The following is a 17,910-nucleotide window of genomic DNA, read 5'->3' as shown; positions in this document are numbered from 1 at the left end:
GGTATTGTGGTAAGATTTGCTGCCTGTTCACTGCAGTTATGTGTTGTCCATGTTTTGCAGTTGCTCCTTGCATGATGGACAGTGTCGGTGTCTCCCCAACATTATCAATCGCCAATGTAATGAACCGGCTCCGGGGTACTTCTTTGCTCCATTGGATTACTATTTGTATGAAGCTGAACTTGCAGAGCCCATAGGGAATAGTGGTTCTTTGGTTGGTATCTCTGCAAACACTTATTTTGTTTAATTTTTTTACATAAGGCCCTTGTTAGGCCCTATTGTGCAATTTAATATTCAAGCCACATTTGCGTGAATGCTTTCACTGTCACTTAAGTGTACAGTAGGCATACAATAATGTCACTGGCTGAATATTAAGCATGCTTTGTCAACTCTGATCCAGTTTCAAATCAGCCCCATGGCTCTCATTAAAATGAATAAATTGCAGGCATTAAACGGATAGTGGGAGCTTTTTGGTGTTTCTCTTCCTGCACAAGGCGGACTTTCACCTGTTCTCAGACTGATGCCACCACCCCAGCCTACACTACAATTAAGTTACTGTGAAAATCCTACAGCCGCCACACTGCGGCACCTGTTCGGGTACGCTGGGGGAGAATTCAGAATGTCCAATTCACCTAACAAGCACGTCTTTCGGGAGTTGTGGGGGGAAACAGGAGCACCCGGAGGAAACCCTCGGCACAGGGAGAACATGCAGACTCCGCACAGACAGTCACCCAAGCCAGGAATTAAACCCGGTCCCTGGCGCTGTGAAGCAACAGTGCTAACCATTATGCTACCGTGCCACCCACCCCCAGCTACTCACCCCAGCCCTGGCAGAAGCCACCCCACCAGCGGCACAACTGTCAGCAAACCAGGGCAATGTTGGACACTTTCTGTACCCCCCCCCCCCCCCCCCCTCATCAGCCACAATGGCGGTTTCATGATTTTTCAAAGCACAAGTGAACGTCGCCGTTGGGAATTCAGCCCACCGGATCGGAAAATCGCAGAGGCCCTGGTGAATACCGGGTCGGGCCCGCTAATGATATGCAAACGGTGTTTACTGTAGGGCATTGACGCTGCTGTCGAGGTGATGTAGAATTGCTATTTGGCATGTAATCGGCATCCACCCCAATTTCGCCGTTGGAACCGATTCTCTGTCCAATCGCGTCGTAGGGAGAATCCTGTCCAGGAACTTTGAAATATAGATCAAAAAGTCCTTGATCCAACCAGGTCACCTTAATCTATCATCCTGAAATGATAATATGGCAATCCAGTTGTTGACTGATCAGTCACCAGACACATAAGGAAAACCCCAGTGGTGAAGGATTTTGGAACCCGTAGGCACAAACCTGGGGCGAAATTCTCCTACCCGCCCCGCCACATTTCTGCGCCGACCGGCCGGCGGGAGTCTCCGTAACACCGGCCGGTCAATGGGGTTTCCCATTGTGGGGCACCCCCACGCCGTCGGGAAACCCCCGAGCGCCGGCAGAACGGAGACTCCCGCCGGCGGAGAATGACGCCCCTGGTCCTCACAAGAATAGCGGGCGAAATTCTCCGGAAACTGCGCGATGTCCGCCGGCTGGCGCCCAAAATGGCGCAAATCAGTCGGGCATCGCTCCGCCCCAAAGGTGCGGAATGCTCCGCATCTTTGGGGGCCGAGCCCCAACCTTAAGGGGCTAGGTCGGCGCCAGATGAATTTCCGCCCCGCCAGCTGGCGGAAAAGGCTTTTGGTGCCCCGCCAGCTGGCATGCAAATGACATATCCGGGCGGCGCATGCGCGGGAGCGTCAGCGGCCGCTGACGGCATTCCCGCGCATGCGCAATGGAGGGAGTCTCTTCCACCTCCGCCATGGTGGAGACCGTGGCGAAGGCGGAAGGAAAAGAGTGCCCCCACGGCACAGGCCCGCCCGCGGATCGGTGAGCCCCGATCGCAGGTCAGGCCACCGTGGGGGCACCCCCCGGGGCCAGATTGCCCTGCGCCCCCCCCCCAGGACCCCGGAGCCCGCCCGCGCCGCCTTGTCCCGCCGGTAAGGTAGGTGGTTTAATCTACGCCGGCGGGACAGGCATTTTAGCAGCGGGACTTCGGCCCATCCGAGCCGGAGAATCGCGGGGGGTGGCCCGTCAACCAGCGCGCCGCGATTCCCGCCCCCGCCGAATATCCGATGGTGGAGAATTCGGCAACCAGCGGGGGCGTGATTCCCGCCAGCTCCTGGCGATTCTCCGACCCGGCGGGGGCTCAGAGAATCACGCCCAGCATATCTCAAATCACTGATACGTTGAATTCCAAATTGTTATTTCATGAGAGACAACATTATTTATATTAAAATCCCCCCCCCCCCCCCCCCGCTGAGGCCGCATTTACCTTCATCTGCTTGTCAGTGCAGGAAGAGACCGGGGTGCCATTTTTAAATGCCGCCCCGATCTCTCGACCCCCCCACCATGGCCTCCGGATACCCACAATGCCCCAACCTAGCTGTTGGGGGGCTATTGAGACCCCCCTCACCCACCTCATAAGGGCAAAGCACCCCAACCTGGCACCTGGACACTTTGGCATTGCCAGTCTGGCATTTTGTCAGCCCCTGACAGCCTGGCAGTGCTGGGTGCCCGAGTGGCAGTGCCAAGGTGCAAGGCTGGCAGTGCCAAGGTGCCCAGGTGGCACTGCTGGGTGCTCAGGTGGCAATGCCAAGGTGCCAGACTGACAGTGCCAAGGTGCCCGGGTGACAGCCGGAATGCCAGGGTACCACCCTGCCCAGAGTCTGTCCTCCAATGGCCAGTTAGACTTCCCCAGGTGCCGTTATGCCTATCCATGTTTGCGTGGACCAGTGCTAAACAACGCCATGGCGAGGTCTCCCTGGCGGAACATATTTACTATTCACTTGAATATGTAAATCTGGATCATGCCCAGCGAGGGCGAGTTTCAGATCGCAACATCTCGCGAGATCTCACAAGCATTCCGAGTCGCAAATCTCGCCAGAGGCCTCTCGCGAGATTTAACGGCCTCGTCACGTCACCGGGTGGAGGACAGTGAGGCCGTTCGATCACGCCCTGAGTCTTAGGTTTTTTGTGTTAATAATGCGTATTTGCTTCTTAGATTTGTAAAATTACTTTGCGTGATTCTGCCCACTGGAAAGTACCCCTTAATTTCTTAAATAATGAAATGAGTTATTTTCTCAGGTAAGGCCAACATCTCTGCCATCGTGTAATGAGTATTTACGAAAGCAAGGCTATAACTTTAGAGTGGAGCACGGCAGACTGATACTTCACAGGATTGCTAAACGTCATATGCGACGTCAGAGGAAGAGGGTATGTAAACCTTCGATAGCAACATGTTCTTCAGGTTGTTAAATTCATAACTTATAAAATAATCTGTAGAAAGCCCCTCTGCTGTCTTTCTATGGGAAAAGTGAGAATTGCATTGTGGTACACCTTTATTAGGTGATGTAAGGTAGGACCTGTACTACAGGTTCGCCGGTAGTCCCTGCCTGCTGGCTCCGCCCAGTAGGCAGAGTATAAATATGCGTGTCCTCCATTCAGCAGCCATTTCGCCAGCTGCTGTGGGAGGCCACACATCTTAGAGCAATAAAGCCTCAGTTGTATCCAGCTCTAGTCTTTGTTCAATTGATCGTGCATCATGGATTGACTGACCAGTCCAATGTTTTTTCACTTGACGGATGCTGTACGCATAGATTGGCAATCATGCAATTAGATGGATCAAATTAGCCATTTAACCAGAACAGTAAAATTCAAATGGCTTTCAACATCGAGCTACTATCTTAAATGCATTATCAGGCATTTATTATTCTTCATAATAGTGAAATAAAGTCACCACAGTCCCAGATGACCTTTCGCTTCTTTCCCCTTTGCGGGGGAGAGCTCGCTGATGGTGATTTAACCTGAAGACCATCACACCTCAGGTCAGGGACAAGGTTGAGAAGGCAGGGCATTCATGAATAGCCTCAGCCAGTATGGGAATTGAACCTGTGCTGTTGGCCTCACTCTGCATTACAGATCAGCTGTCCAGCCAACTGAGATAAGCCAGCCCCCTCTTCTTCTTCATAATGTGCATTCCATAGGCACTGAATATTTTTCTACACACTTTTGTCTGCTATACCAATAGCAAGGCAATGAAGGTTAGTGAGCCTCTTAGTTGTTAAAATAATTGTGGGGTGATGTCATATACTGGCAATATAAGGGCCATTTTATAATCTTACGCTCCCAGTGAACATAAATTTGAATTTAAAAATTCGGAAAATTGCACAATGTGCATACCAGAATTTCTGAAAGTCAGCAATTTACCCCTAGGCATTCGTTTTTCGTTCTCAATTTTCCTTTTTAGTTTCCCAGCAGCAGAATACTGTAAGTGTCAACGGGATTAGTCTGTTTTCAGACCACCCACCATACACCAGACAATCTGCTGTTACCAGCCATGAGGAAAGTTGATAAAGTCTTGGGGTTATTCTCTCAATGGAAAAGTGCCTCCACTCCTACACTCTGGAATTTCTGCCCCAATTCCTCTGCCTTGCCATTTCTCCCCCTTTCAGAAACACTCCTCCTGCGTGATCATTAGCCTCTCCCTTCTTCTCCCATTATCCCATTCTCAAGGGGAGATTTTTGGAGGGGCATGCTATAGAAGGAAAGGTAGCGGATGGGGAAAATTAATTAGGCAGGAGTTGGAATTGTGCTTACCTGGTGGCGGGATTCTATAGTCCAGCCGCTTGTCAATGGGATTTCCCTTTGAAGCCACCATACACCCGCCTTGAAATCCGTGGGCGGTGGTGCACTGCTGGTGGGAAAAGAGAACCCCAACAGCCAGAGAATTCTGGCCATGGGTTCAGCTCAGGGAGCTGGCTGGCAGAGTTCATACAAGGCTTTGAGGTCACCTACAACACGTCAATTATCCCCACTGAGACTGACCTCAATCAATGTCCTTTGCAATGCATAGAAGGAAGACCAACTGAGCCTGCAAGTTCAGCCATGTCCCACAGTGTGGCAAGTACAACACTAACATGAGCATTTAATACAGAATGAATACAAATACACATTATTTCTTCCACATTAAAGAAATGATCCTAACTCGCCTGTAACCATCGGTGCATGCCAACCAGGAGGTGTGCCAGTACATTTAGACCTCTTATTAACGTCGTCGCAACAAATAACAATGAGGCACACAGGATAGCACAAAATATTTACAAGTAAAATTCAAATTTGAAAAACACCATTTGTCTAGGAGGCTCCATTCGAGCCCGCCTGTACTTGCTGCTTAGCTGACAGTGGGTTTCATCGCTGAAAGCTTCCACTGTCAGATGATCACAGGTAAATCCCATGCATGTTGCCAACACTTTAAATTTTAATTGGGATTGCATGGGAAGCAAGAGAGCGGAAGTGGCGTTCACTTCCTGTTCCACTGTTGGGAGCTGCATGCCATGGTTAAAATTCTACCCACAGTGTTCCTTTCCCCTTTCTTATAAAGATATTGTGCTCGATGTAAGTGAATGGGTTATAAGTGAGTTAACAAAGGTCCATCCTTATGTGAGGAATGTTATATAGGTACAAGCTGTTTGGTTGCTTTACTTACTATTTTGGAAACATCAGTGCCTCGTGAGACTCTGTGCAATCCTCCATAGTGTATACTTATGATACAGGCCTTGTGGATAATTGTGGTATATGTTAGAGACGCATACTTTGTCAAGTCTAATTCTGGGAGGCACTTTTTGAGGAAACTATGCAACAGGTAAAACAACATGAGGCTTATATTGGCAACATTCCTTCATAGCAAACCGTGAATCCAGAATCCCAGGTACAGATTGTTTCCAGAGAACATGCTCCTGATAGGCCCATGACTTGGACGGGTCTGGGTTTTGCTCGTGTTCCGCACGGAATGGGACTGCGATTCGTTATTGACAACATTCCGTACCCAATGGATTTCACAGCTGCCATTCGCTATGAGTCAGAGGTATTCAAAGCACTTTCAACTTTCAATCTCCCAAATGTATCAAATGTAACTGTTTACTCATCAAGCAGCCCACAGTCATCCAAAACTTGAGTTCTGCTCCAAATGTCTCTTACACTCGTGAAAAAGGATGGTCTAATATGTGACGCCTATCTAGCCTCGAATATTTCTCTTTCCTTCTTCTTCTCTTTCTGTTACAGCCTTTCTCCTCTGTCGATGGTTTTTACTTTACTGGGGTCAGTGCGCCTCAGTTGGGACTTTCGTCTTTTGTTCCTCCTATGCTGTAAACACACCATTCCACACAGAGGTTGCCACAGACCGTGGAAGGTTACAGCATGACAAAGTCATTCAGCCCATGATGCCAATGCTAGATTGTTAGAGCTGTCTAAAATAATCCAACAACACTGCTATAGAATCCTAGGGGCTCACGCAGAGACATACCAATCTTCAAGTTCTTCCTCCTCCCTTCGCATTAACAAGTTGAATTCAACGCAATGCACAGATGAACAATCACAATGTCTCATTTCATTGATTTATCTCCAACGTGTCAAAACTGCGTTTCTCATTACTTTCTTCAGCCTTTTTCCTTCTTACAATCTTCACCATTTTATAATTTGAACGCGATGATACCCGATCATTATTTTCCATATCTCCTTTCTACTTTCAATGACTTCACTTCACGGTGTCCTTTGGGCCTCGATCCTTCTTTGATGAGTCTCAGTTTAAAAATAAAAGCACAGCCGGAATTCTCCAGCCATTGGGGTTCTCTGTTTCCGGAGGTAGCACACCCCCGCCCACGGGATTCCCGGCGGCGTGGGGTGTCTTCAATGGGAAAACCCCATGAACAAGCAGTGGAAACAGAGAATCCTGCTGCCGGCGAACGGCACACTGCCGAGAAACACACGGCTGGGGTGCCGGAGAATCCTGTTCCACATATGCACCACAATTTGTCAAATGAATGACCTTATGTTTCTTTTCCCCTGAGTCAGTCGACGGATGATTGGATGGCCAGTGTTCGCGTTCGGCCAACGAATCAGCCAAGTGCTAGCCACTGCCGAAATAACTTGCCCTCACAGGAAGCCTATACAGTTGCCATGCCAGCCGCTACCAGGTTAGGACCTACTGCAAATAACTCAACCATTCTTTTGATGCTATGCTGCACATTATTTTTAAGTATTAATGGTTCTAATAATGCACCAAACAGAAAATTTGCTTTTCCGTCAGCTACAGACCAAGAGTTAGAAGGTGGGGTTAAGCTGGATAATTGTTTTTCACCCAGTACAGATATGGACGGCACAGTAGTTGACATTGCTGCCTCACAGCGCCCGGGACCCAGGTTTGATTCTGACCTTGGGTGACTGTGTGGAGTTTGCACGTTCTCCCCGTGATGAGTGTCACAGTCCAAAGATGTGCAGGTTAGGTGGGTTGGCCATGCTAAATTGCCTCGTCATGTCAAAAGGTTAGGTGGGGTTATGGGGATACGGTGATAGGGTGCAGGAGTAGGCCTGGGTGGGGTGCTCTTTCGGAGGGTCAGTGCAGACTTGATGGAACGAATAGCCTCGTTCTATACTACAGGGGTTCTCTGATTCTATGATGGGCTGAATGGCCTCAGGCTGTTCAGTAGATTTCTGAGTTGAAACACAGCGGGATGTAACACAGGTTGTAACTGGTTTAATATTTGTCATTTTACACCTGGTGATAAAAGTACAATGATCCCATTCAATCCTGTTCCCCACCAGAAAGCTATTGGCATTTTAAATCCAGACCATAGATCTCAGTGTTATAAGTGTTAAATTATTTATAATTTCAAAAATGTTTGTAAATTACACTTGGCAAGCTAGCTTCCTGTCTACCTAATAAATAACTAGTATGATCTATTAAACAGACAACGCATTTTGGTATTAATTCATTTAGAATTTGCACCATCAACCCTGACCAGCACTGCTACCATTCTGCTCGTCCAATGTTTAGTCGTAGACAAGCCAGAACGTTCTCCATATTAAGATCAGCAAGACTGAGGCCATCTTGATCGGTTCCGTCTGAAATATAATGGTTAACAGATAGGAGGTAGTGGAAGATTGTATGGTTGACAGCTGCCTAGTAACACCAGGTAGGTGGAGGGAACAGCTTTGAGGGCTGCTTTGCAAGGGTTCCTTACTCTGGAAGGAGGGGAGCCTAAGCTTTCCTCGTGGGGCCCAGAGAGGCATGATTCGTCCTCCTGGCAGCCTGAGGAAAGTTTTAAAAATCTCCTTCTCCCATCTGTCTCCGCCTGGCAGGAAAGCTACAGTGTTTGCATCGCCCAAGCCACCAGTTGTGATTACATTCATCGAGAAATAACCAGTCCATGCAAAGAAAAACGCTGTTAAAGTTGGCCAGATGTTGTCACCACTTGCTCAACACAGCAGGTTAAGATTTTGAATTTTGAATTCCTGGTGCCTTTCCATTGGGAGATTTTAGCTACCCACCCACTTTCTTTCTGCTAAGCAGGTAGGATTACAATCATCCCCCATGTGTTGTACCCACCATCTTCAACTTAGTTCATTTCTAGCATCAGTCTTGCCATTATAATTCAGACAAAACCGAATAGTCTTGCTCATCTTCATTTGGAGAAGGTTCTTGCACGTCCATGACTAGATGTTGGACTAGCAGTAAGGTAGCAGTGGTGGTCAATGTTGATGGCAGGAAATCTAAGTAAGTCAGTGCAAAATGGCTTGCCAATTCAATGAAATGTGTCAACTATGTATTATTCTTCAAATATATCAGCTCCCCACAGAACATATCAACTTTCACCTACAGGAAAGCTATGGCTCTGCCACTTGACATCCTACAACCACTGGAGTCACTTTTGGACATATATCCTTCTCACAATTGTCCTCAGCTTCCGCTATTTTGTTATATCTCCTAGTAACCATGAAGCGAACATCACTGCATTTTGTCAGTTTATATTAAACATTCTTGAGTAAGACTGCTGAGTGTTCAGCAGCTCAATGCCTTTACAGAGACAGAACAAAGTGCTAGTATGTCTCTACATGGTTTTAACCACCCTGTATTTGACAGAATAATTTGTGTATTGCTGTAAGCGTAGACATGCTTTTGAAACTTCGCATCTTGCACTCATCAGACACAAGAGTGCCAAGTTTCAAAGGAACAACAATTTATATTGCATGAGAAAAGTGGCACTGATTCGTTGACAAGTTGGCTCTGATTGGTCGAGATGTTGCTATGCGAATGCACCAGGGAGCTATTGACCCCATGCTGTTCTTTATTCAAAAAAGATGCAATGTCTGGACAAATTCCTTCTGCCTGCAGAGGACAGGTACCTGCATATGAATAGCTGTAGCTTCGAGCAAGCGTAAATGAGATACATTGCGAGCCTGACTGATAATATACCTATTGCGAATAGTCAAAGAGGCGTGCTGTTTGATGCTATCCGCCAGTCATTGAGACATATAGTTTACATATCTGGCATTTCACCGGCACTGAAATTCATATGCCATATTACTGACTTGTGCGGTAGGCAGACCGTACTTTTGGCTTGACAACCAACAATACTCATGTGTGTAGTTGCAGCGGGAGATGACTTGCTTCACCTGTTACTCAAATTTTTGAGATACACTGTCCTTTCAGAGTAATTTGAGGTAAACTGGACACTTTACAGTCCGAAGGTGTAGGCCATAGGCCCCAACAACTTGCATATTTTATCAGCCGTGTAAAATAGGCAGAGTACTGACCATACTCAAGAAACCCGTGCTTGCAAAACTCTGCAGGGGCAGCATAGTGGCGCAGTGGTTAGCACTGCTGCATCACAGCATCGAGGACCCGGGTTCAATCCCGGCCCTGGGTCACTACCGGTGTGAAGTTTGCACATTCTCCCCGTGTCTACGTGGGTCTCACCACCACAACCCAAAAGATGTGCAGGCTAGGTGGATTGGCCAGGCTAAATTGCCCCTTAATTGGAAAAAAAAGAATTGGGTACTCTAAACATATTTTTAAAGAAGATTTGATTGTGCGATTAGACAGCACTTGCTGAACAATCCTGAGTGTGTGAAGACTTACACTAGCAACCAATTTAAGATTATTGGTCGAGCTCACAATGTAGCTCACTTATACTTGCTAGAAGCTACATATATTCATATACAGGGACCTGCTCAAATATTGCACACTTTTTGAATAAACAAAAGCATTGTTATCAATTCTGATGAGTGCAAGATGAAAGACTTTGACAGCATGTCTCTTGTTAGCAATACTCCAGTTCTGAACTACCAAGGGAATAAATTATGTTTATTGCTTATTGGGATTTTCATTGAATAATGGTGGGCAAGCAGACATTGGCTCCCAGCATTGTCAAATGACACCACCTTTGTTGTTATCACGTGCAACTGGGTGCAACAATATCATTTTAGCAGGGATTCTTGTGCATGATGCACATATCAATGAAAAGATGCAATACCAGGTTGTAAGCCAATACTGAGTTGAAATGTTCATTAGAAAAATGTGTGCTTACCATGCAACTAAAAATAACAAACCACTTAAAGAATTAAACTGTTTACACTTCATCGTTAATCATAGGAAACGATAAACAATTTTGTTTCAGGCATTTTGATATAATTATAGTTTTGTGTTCTTCCATAAACAGGATTGCAATTCTTAACACCCCTATCTGCCTGGAACCTCAAGTACAGTATATCGTGGAAACTTACTTCAATCCATCTCCTACTCCAAACAGTCAGCCCAGCAGTCACATCTTGATTGATTCTGTAAGCACTGAATTAGATCTTCTTGTTATTGCAGTTTACAATGCATTCATAAAGAGGCAACATCATAGCACTGGCTATTTTCAAATCCTGGTGATGTTGAAAATGTTACTAGGAGGCACAGGTCACAGAAGGGGTAACTGTATAATGCACATAGCAAATTATTTGCTCTATTATCGAATGAACTTTGTAATCTGATCCCTTAAGCAGTATACTGGAGCTCTCTGAAATAATTTATTAGCGCTTAAGGTTGAACTATTAGATTGCATATTCTCACAAATTCAAGATTGTCATGTAAATAAATAAAAGAAGGGGAATTTTATGAGTTGCCAAACAGTCGGTAGAGACAGTAAATTGGTGAGGGAGTACTTCTTGCTTGTCAATCTAACCTAGAAATTATTATTCTCAGTGTCAGCAGAAATGTCTCTTTTATGACATTTGTCTGTTTCAACCAAAGCACCACCTCATTGGAATACCAACATAAAAATAACAGACAGGAACATTGTGCAAATGCACCACGTTTGGATCGTAACTGGTAACATATCATTTTTATGCGATTTTTAAAATGTTAAGCACCATATTTCAGGATCGAGTCCTTTAGCCACAAGAAACACAAAGCAATGGGCCCGACCACCACTTTTTCTTCACAGGTACAGTGCACACCAATAATGTGGCATTAGAAATATCAATGCTGAGATTGTCAGTTGAATTTTTACGAAAATATTGTATTTTAGTATTGTCTTTTGCCATTCTTGGGATATAGATGTCATTGGCAAAGCTTTGTATTTGCAAGAATTTGAGTGAAAGGAGTTGCATTGCCCAATGCAGAATATCAAGCCTCTGGCCTATTCTTGTCGCCATGGCATTTATATGACTATGCAGTTAGGTTTCTGCTCAATGGTGACTCCGGGATATTGATGGTAGAGGATTCAGTGATAATAATGCCATTGTATATTATTAATAATGCTATTTGCCTGACACTTATATGGCACTGTATTTTTGAAAGCCCAGGCCTGTATGTTTTCCAGTCTTAACATGTGGATGTGGAATACGTCATTACACAAACAATGCTCATGGAACAATCATCAGCAAATTGCCCTGCCTGATCTTATAATGGAGGAAAGGTCATTGATGAAGCAACTGAGTACCATTGGGCCTCAGACACTGCCCTGAGAAACTATTACAGCAATGTCTGGGTACTGGAAGAGTTGGCCTTCAATAGCTAAAACCATCTTCCTTTGTTCCAGATAGGACCTGAAGCATACCAGGCAGGGATTATTTAGATCAATGTCGTGTGATCTTTATTGTTAACCAGGATAGGTAGGCAGAATCTCTATAACATTGCACTGGACTCTTCATGTTACATAGGAACTCCGTTGTCCCCCACAAACCTGCTCCACAAGTCACTGAACACTTTTGGTTCATGAAGTGGTTTTTATTTCTTTTGTCATTAGCTGGGTCTGATTCCAAGGATTGACTCTCTGGAAGATTTCAATAGTAATGGAGATTTGGATGAGTACAGACGGTATCGATGCATCGACGTTGCCTATCAAGTGGGACCTCAGACTTTACCAGAAGTGTGTGAGAGACTAATAGCCAGCATGTCTGCTCGGATCCACAATGGGGCTGTCCGTGAGTACAAGAGGCTCTGAGGAAGGAGTTAGTATTGTACAAGTGTTAGACACTAAAATTAAAGAAAACCATCAATTTTTAATGCATTTAATGAATCATGTGACATGCACTGAACTGGTAAATTAATTATAATAAAAACAGAACATCCTGGAAAAACTCAGCAGGTCTGGCAGCATCTGTGGAGAGAGAAACAATTCACATTTCAATTCGGATGGCGCTTCTCAGAGCCATAAATCACACAGATTTCAAACATTAACTCGGTTTCTCTCGCCCAGATGATGCCCGACTTTCTGAGTTTTTCCAGCATTTTCTGTTTTTATTTCATATTTCCAGCATATGCAGTGTTTTGCTTTTATTTTAGCAAATTAATTACCAGCTCTAAAGATGGTCATACCATTCAATACTAACCTATTCCGTTGCAGGAATGACCAGATTAGCATCGAGCAGTAGCCTTGATAATAACCAATAGGAATTCCAATGGAGTCTCTTTGATATTCCCTAAGTGGACATTAGCAGCTTGGACCTTGCACGGAGAGACACAGAGAAGCCTCAGGAAGCTGGTGTAACATATCCATATAATTTCAACTTGTATTTGTACAGAATTCAAAATCATGCCAGTTACTCAAGAGCATTTTGTTTGAATACAGCTTTTACTGAAAATCTGGAGAAATTACAGTGGACAATTTATGCATCTGACTAACACAGATGAAAAATGTCAGCATTGCATTGTATATTTATGAAGTGTCAAAAAGACAGATAAATCAAAGTTTAGAATGCATAGCCCTTAACAAGTGAACTGCTGCAGAGAAAATTGCAGCTATTCGGCTATAGTGTACTTTACTCTTCCGCTCACGAGAAATCAGATTGAGATTCTTTGGAGTTACAACTGAAGCCTTTATTGCAAACACGGGCTGATGACATTCCAAGTAGGCATATCTGAGATCCCTGATTCAAGGATTATACAGACAGTTGTACTGCAGATTTGATTACAATAAATTAACTTATACCAACCAGTTGTTATCAGTTACCTGTGTCCAGTCACAATGATGATTAGGTTTACGTCATGCATAGTATAAACAATTAACCAATCATAACATAGGCACATCTACTTAATTATAATATCCAATCAATATAAAGACACATACAAGCTGTCCTCTAATATTTATCACCGATTTCTTGTTATCAAGCCTACGCATAGCAATCAGCTCTCCTGTCTGTCTTCCCGAATACCTTTTTTCCCCAAGATAAAAATGTTACAGCAATACACTTTTCTCTGTGATGATGCCTTCCTTGCCAGCAAGTTGGGTCCTTGGGGTGTTTTCGTACAGCTAGCACCTACATCTAGCAGCGTATGTGGCACAGATCGATGCTGAAGATGTATTAATCCCTTCAGCACTTAGTGGATAAATAGAGTTTTAAAACTAATTCTGATAAAATGTCTAAAAAAAATTCCCCTTCCGGATAAATGTGCAGGCCAACAGCATTAAACTACAGAACAGTAGGTGTGGAGCTCAGTCCTAAATGTGTGCTGCCTTTGCCAGGCCATCATTCAGGTGCTACTGAGCAAGGGTGGGAAAACCTAACAAGGGATCTCATGCCTGATCTCCGTTCGTGAACCCAGCCAGAAAGTGTGCACTTATGGATGATTGGCAAAGGAAGGATCAGTCTCGGCCAAGTTGCAATAAACATATTCATGTGCGCCCATGAGGAATGGGCGTAAAGATGAGGCACCAAAGGGCAACTGGCAGCAATGATTAGTTTTGTAGCAAGAATCTGTTTGGTGAAGGGGTGGGTGGTGTGGGACAGAATAAGTTTATCCTAACTCACCAGTTGGGAAAATCATGGAATTATGTGGAACACTGGTGGTTTTAAACCTTGCCTTTGTATTGGGAAGGGTATGAATCCAGCATTGCACCCACTATGCCCCCACCCCGATCCCAGATTAGGTTAAAGATCCTCCCACCCCACCCCGGTGCTTTAGGATAAGATGAAAAAAGAAGAGAAAATTACAGGAAGGAATTACTTAATGCTATAACATCGTGAAGTGCTACGATCTGGTTTGAATTTCCTGATTTCAAATGTGATGCTGCTGACCTTTGCGTTCCATGGCTATAACAATTGTAATGATTTCCTGCAAACTGAACTGATTTCCTTACATATATTCCACAGCCTGTTGCTGTAATCCTCAAGGGTCAATCAGTCCCGTCTGCAGCAAGTTTGGTGGTCAGTGCCAGTGTAATCCTGGTGTGATTGGGCGATGTTGTGAAACCTGCACACCTGGATTTTATAGATTTGGTGCCAATGGCTGTTCAGGTAAGTCTGTCACTAGCGCAACATGAATGGGAAGGGTGAATAAAGGGCAAGTTTTATGCACATTTTTAAAGATTATTTGGTATATACAAATGTTTCATTATAAACTATTGACACATACAGTCATCCAGTAAGTGTATAAATGCAGGACATTCGTTTTTCAAAATTTTGTGCTGCTGTTTTAGTTCAACAAACCACCAAACATATTGAAATTCAAACCCTCGAACTATCCGTACTGCTTTCAACCTACAACCATTTCCTCTGTTGACAGAAATCAGCTCTGAGCATGTTTTCTTATTGCTCCTTGTGTTACAATAAAGCTCTGTATTTTCCATTTCTTTTAATATTAGCCAGCTATATGGATAATGTTTCCTTAGGGTAGCAACAATTTAGCAGCAATCTGTCTAATTTCAGCAGAATGCAACTGACATTGCTTCCTGTCAAATTGAAAGATGGTGAACACCAAACAGTGTTTAGTATTTGAACATTTATACAACCCAATTCCAATCACATACCCAACACACAAATGATTTGGTGAATTTTATTGGCTGTCCATTCTCTGTGGAATGGTACTTTCTATACTCACGAAATTGTCAGGACGGTACATCATGATGTTTGCCGAACCTGTACTTTTGTATGGTTTGACAAAGTTACTCTGGTATCAATCTGTTCACACAAGAGATATGAGCAGAGATCATACGGTCCATTAAGAATGCTCTGTCACTCAGTACGAGCATCGCTGATCTTGTGCTTCAACTCCACTTGCACATTCACTCCTCACATTCCTTGATTCCTTTTGAGAGCAAAAGTTTGGCTATCTACACCTTTATTATGGGCCAGGGTTTAGAAAACTCCAAAGTATATCGTGGAGTTCACCTGACCTACAACTGTTTATTAATTTTAGTTACGAGGAGCACAAGGGCCTACTTTTCAAGTGTTATTCAATAGAGGCCTTAAGCACTTTTAATCAAAAACAAAGTTTATTCTACGAATTCAGTTAACATTTCTATCAACACACACAGTAAGCATTTTATCAACTACAAACATATATACTCCACACAGCTACAGTACTCTATATGTATATATATATAACCCTTAATAACTTCCCTTTCAACTGTTTCACTTTGATAACAACATCCATTAAACCAGGAAAACCCTTTTACCAAAAATGTAGATTTGAATTCTTTCCAGAAAACAGTTATCACTTTTAAATTATCAAGTGATCTGGACACCTTTTAACATGCAGAGAGAGAGAGACCAAAGAAACCTTCCAACAGTGTAAACCGAAAGTAAACTCAGAGCCACAGCCAGCACCCTGCTCAAAACGAAAATAAAAACCAGAGCCACAGCCCAGCTCCACCCACACAATGACATCACTGCAGCCATTTGAGAAGACAAAACATTTCTTAAAGGGACACTCCCATGACAGCTTAAATATCATCAATCATGGACCATTACCTTGGAATGTGTTATTGTTATGAGTCCTCTTTTTTCCTTGGTCCACTGTCAATTTTGATTCTTTTCTTATAACTATAACATTTTTTTGGGAAGTGTGGCTCAACAACCACAAGTGCAATAACTTGGAAGTCCCAACTTGAACTTAAATGTCTCATTGTATGATTGATGAGATGCATTTGGTTTGTCCCATGGGAGGTTAGGTTCAATGGCAGATGGATGTTCCTGTTGTCAGCCGGCTGTTATTGCTTTGATGTTCTGATAGTTACTTTAATTCTTTATCCATGGAGTACACTGTATGTTTATTGTTCTTGTGCTCACGTATTAACAGGTATGTATTTCAAACACCATGTGATCTCCATCATCCGTTTTTTTTTTAAGGTAGACTCCAGATGCCTGCCTTTGCTGACAAGGGGCGGGATTCTCCATTGCCTGACGCTGAAATCGTAATCGTCGATCGGCAGAGAATCAATTCCGACGCTGTAATTGGGGCCGGCGCCAGTTTGACGCCAGTTTCCAATTCTCCACCCCCTCCAAATCAGCATCATAGTGACGCACGGCGCGTGCAGTTGCAATGCCGTTGGCGCCTCATCGGCCAGCCCACTTACGATGCTCCGCCCCTGATGGGCCGAGTTCCCGATGGCTCGAGACACATGTGGTCCAAGCTGGCTTGCCGGGTGCGGACCATGGCCAGCGCCTCCACACTCGGTCGGGATCCGTGCCGCGGGGCGAGAGGGGCGCTGTCTGTCAAGGCTGGAGGACCGGTGGGGGGTCACCAGGGGGTGGGCTGTGTGGTCGCAGTCGGCAAGTGAGGTTTAGCACATGGCTGGCACCATGTTCTACAGCGCGACCGGTCCAGGACGTCAGCAGTGCGCATGCACGGCCCAGGACCCGAACATTGTCCGGCCGCTTTCAGCGCGGGCGGCGGGTGATTCAGTCGGCGACGGTGCTAGCCCCTCACCGGTTTGGAATTGGTGAAGGGTCGGCGCCGACTTTCCTGTCTTTAGGTCGATGCATTCTACGCTGGCATCATCACTTAGTCTCCAGAACGGAGAATTCAGCCCAAGGTGTTTGGAAAACTGGGGCGTCATTCTCCGACCCCCCAGAGGGTCGGGGAATGGCCGTTGGCCGCCGTGAATCCCGCCCCCGCCGGTTGCCGAAGTCTCCGAAGGGAGAAAAGTCGGCGGGGCGTTAATGGCGCCGCTGCTGTCGGAGAATGGCACGGGTCTGCGCAAGGCAGCCGATTTTCGGCCTGCCGATATTCTCCCTTCCGGATGGGCCGAAGTCCCGTCGACGTGATGACCGTTCACGTCAACGTAAATCAAGCCTCCTTTTCATCGGAGTGACCCTGTGCTCCAGGTTCACGCCGACCAGCGTGGAGGTGAGTGACGGCCTGGGGGGTTGGCTCTGGGCAGGCGATGGCATGGCCGCAGTCTGAATGTGTGGGGAGAGGTGTGTCTCGGGATGTGTGTGTGTGTGTGCGGCGGGGGGGGGGGGGGGTTAGAGTGGGCTGGGCTCCAGTGGAGTGCCGTGAGGGGGATGGGGGGTCCGTGCTGGGGAGGAGGTTGTGGTCCGTGCCGGGGAGGAGGTTGGGGGGGTCCGTGCCGGGGAGGGGGATGGGGGGTCCGTGCCGGGGAGGAGGTTGGGGTCCGTGCCGGGGAGGAGGTTGGGGGGGTCCGTGCCGGGGAGGGGGATGGGGGGTCCGTGCTGGGGGGGAGGATGGGGGGTCCGTGCCGGGGAGGAGGTTGGGGGGTCCGTGCCGGGGAGGGGGATGGGGGGTCCGTGCCGGGGAGGAGGTTGGGGTCCGTGCCGGGGA

The 17,910-nt window shown here is 45.8% G+C and overlaps 1 protein-coding gene across 2 annotated transcripts in view; it reads left to right on the top strand.

The window, feature by feature from the left end:
• lamb4 (laminin, beta 4) overlaps positions 1-17,910 on the top strand; it is a 195,876-nt gene that overhangs the window by 94,015 nt on the left and 83,951 nt on the right. For both annotated transcript variants that reach the window (XM_072471583.1, XM_072471584.1), the window contains exons 14-20: positions 61-211; positions 3,168-3,296; positions 5,767-5,946; positions 6,933-7,054; positions 10,580-10,700; positions 12,152-12,329; positions 14,499-14,642. In XM_072471583.1, the coding sequence (XP_072327684.1) occupies positions 61-211; positions 3,168-3,296; positions 5,767-5,946; positions 6,933-7,054; positions 10,580-10,700; positions 12,152-12,329; positions 14,499-14,642 (1,025 nt within the window). The remainder of the gene's footprint in view (positions 1-60; positions 212-3,167; positions 3,297-5,766; positions 5,947-6,932; positions 7,055-10,579; positions 10,701-12,151; positions 12,330-14,498; positions 14,643-17,910) is intronic.

Source organism: Scyliorhinus torazame, chromosome 13 (assembly GCF_047496885.1).
Source record: "Scyliorhinus torazame isolate Kashiwa2021f chromosome 13, sScyTor2.1, whole genome shotgun sequence".
Lineage (NCBI taxonomy): Eukaryota > Metazoa > Chordata > Chondrichthyes > Carcharhiniformes > Scyliorhinidae > Scyliorhinus > Scyliorhinus torazame.
This window is presented reverse-complemented; position numbering and strand designations above follow the sequence as displayed.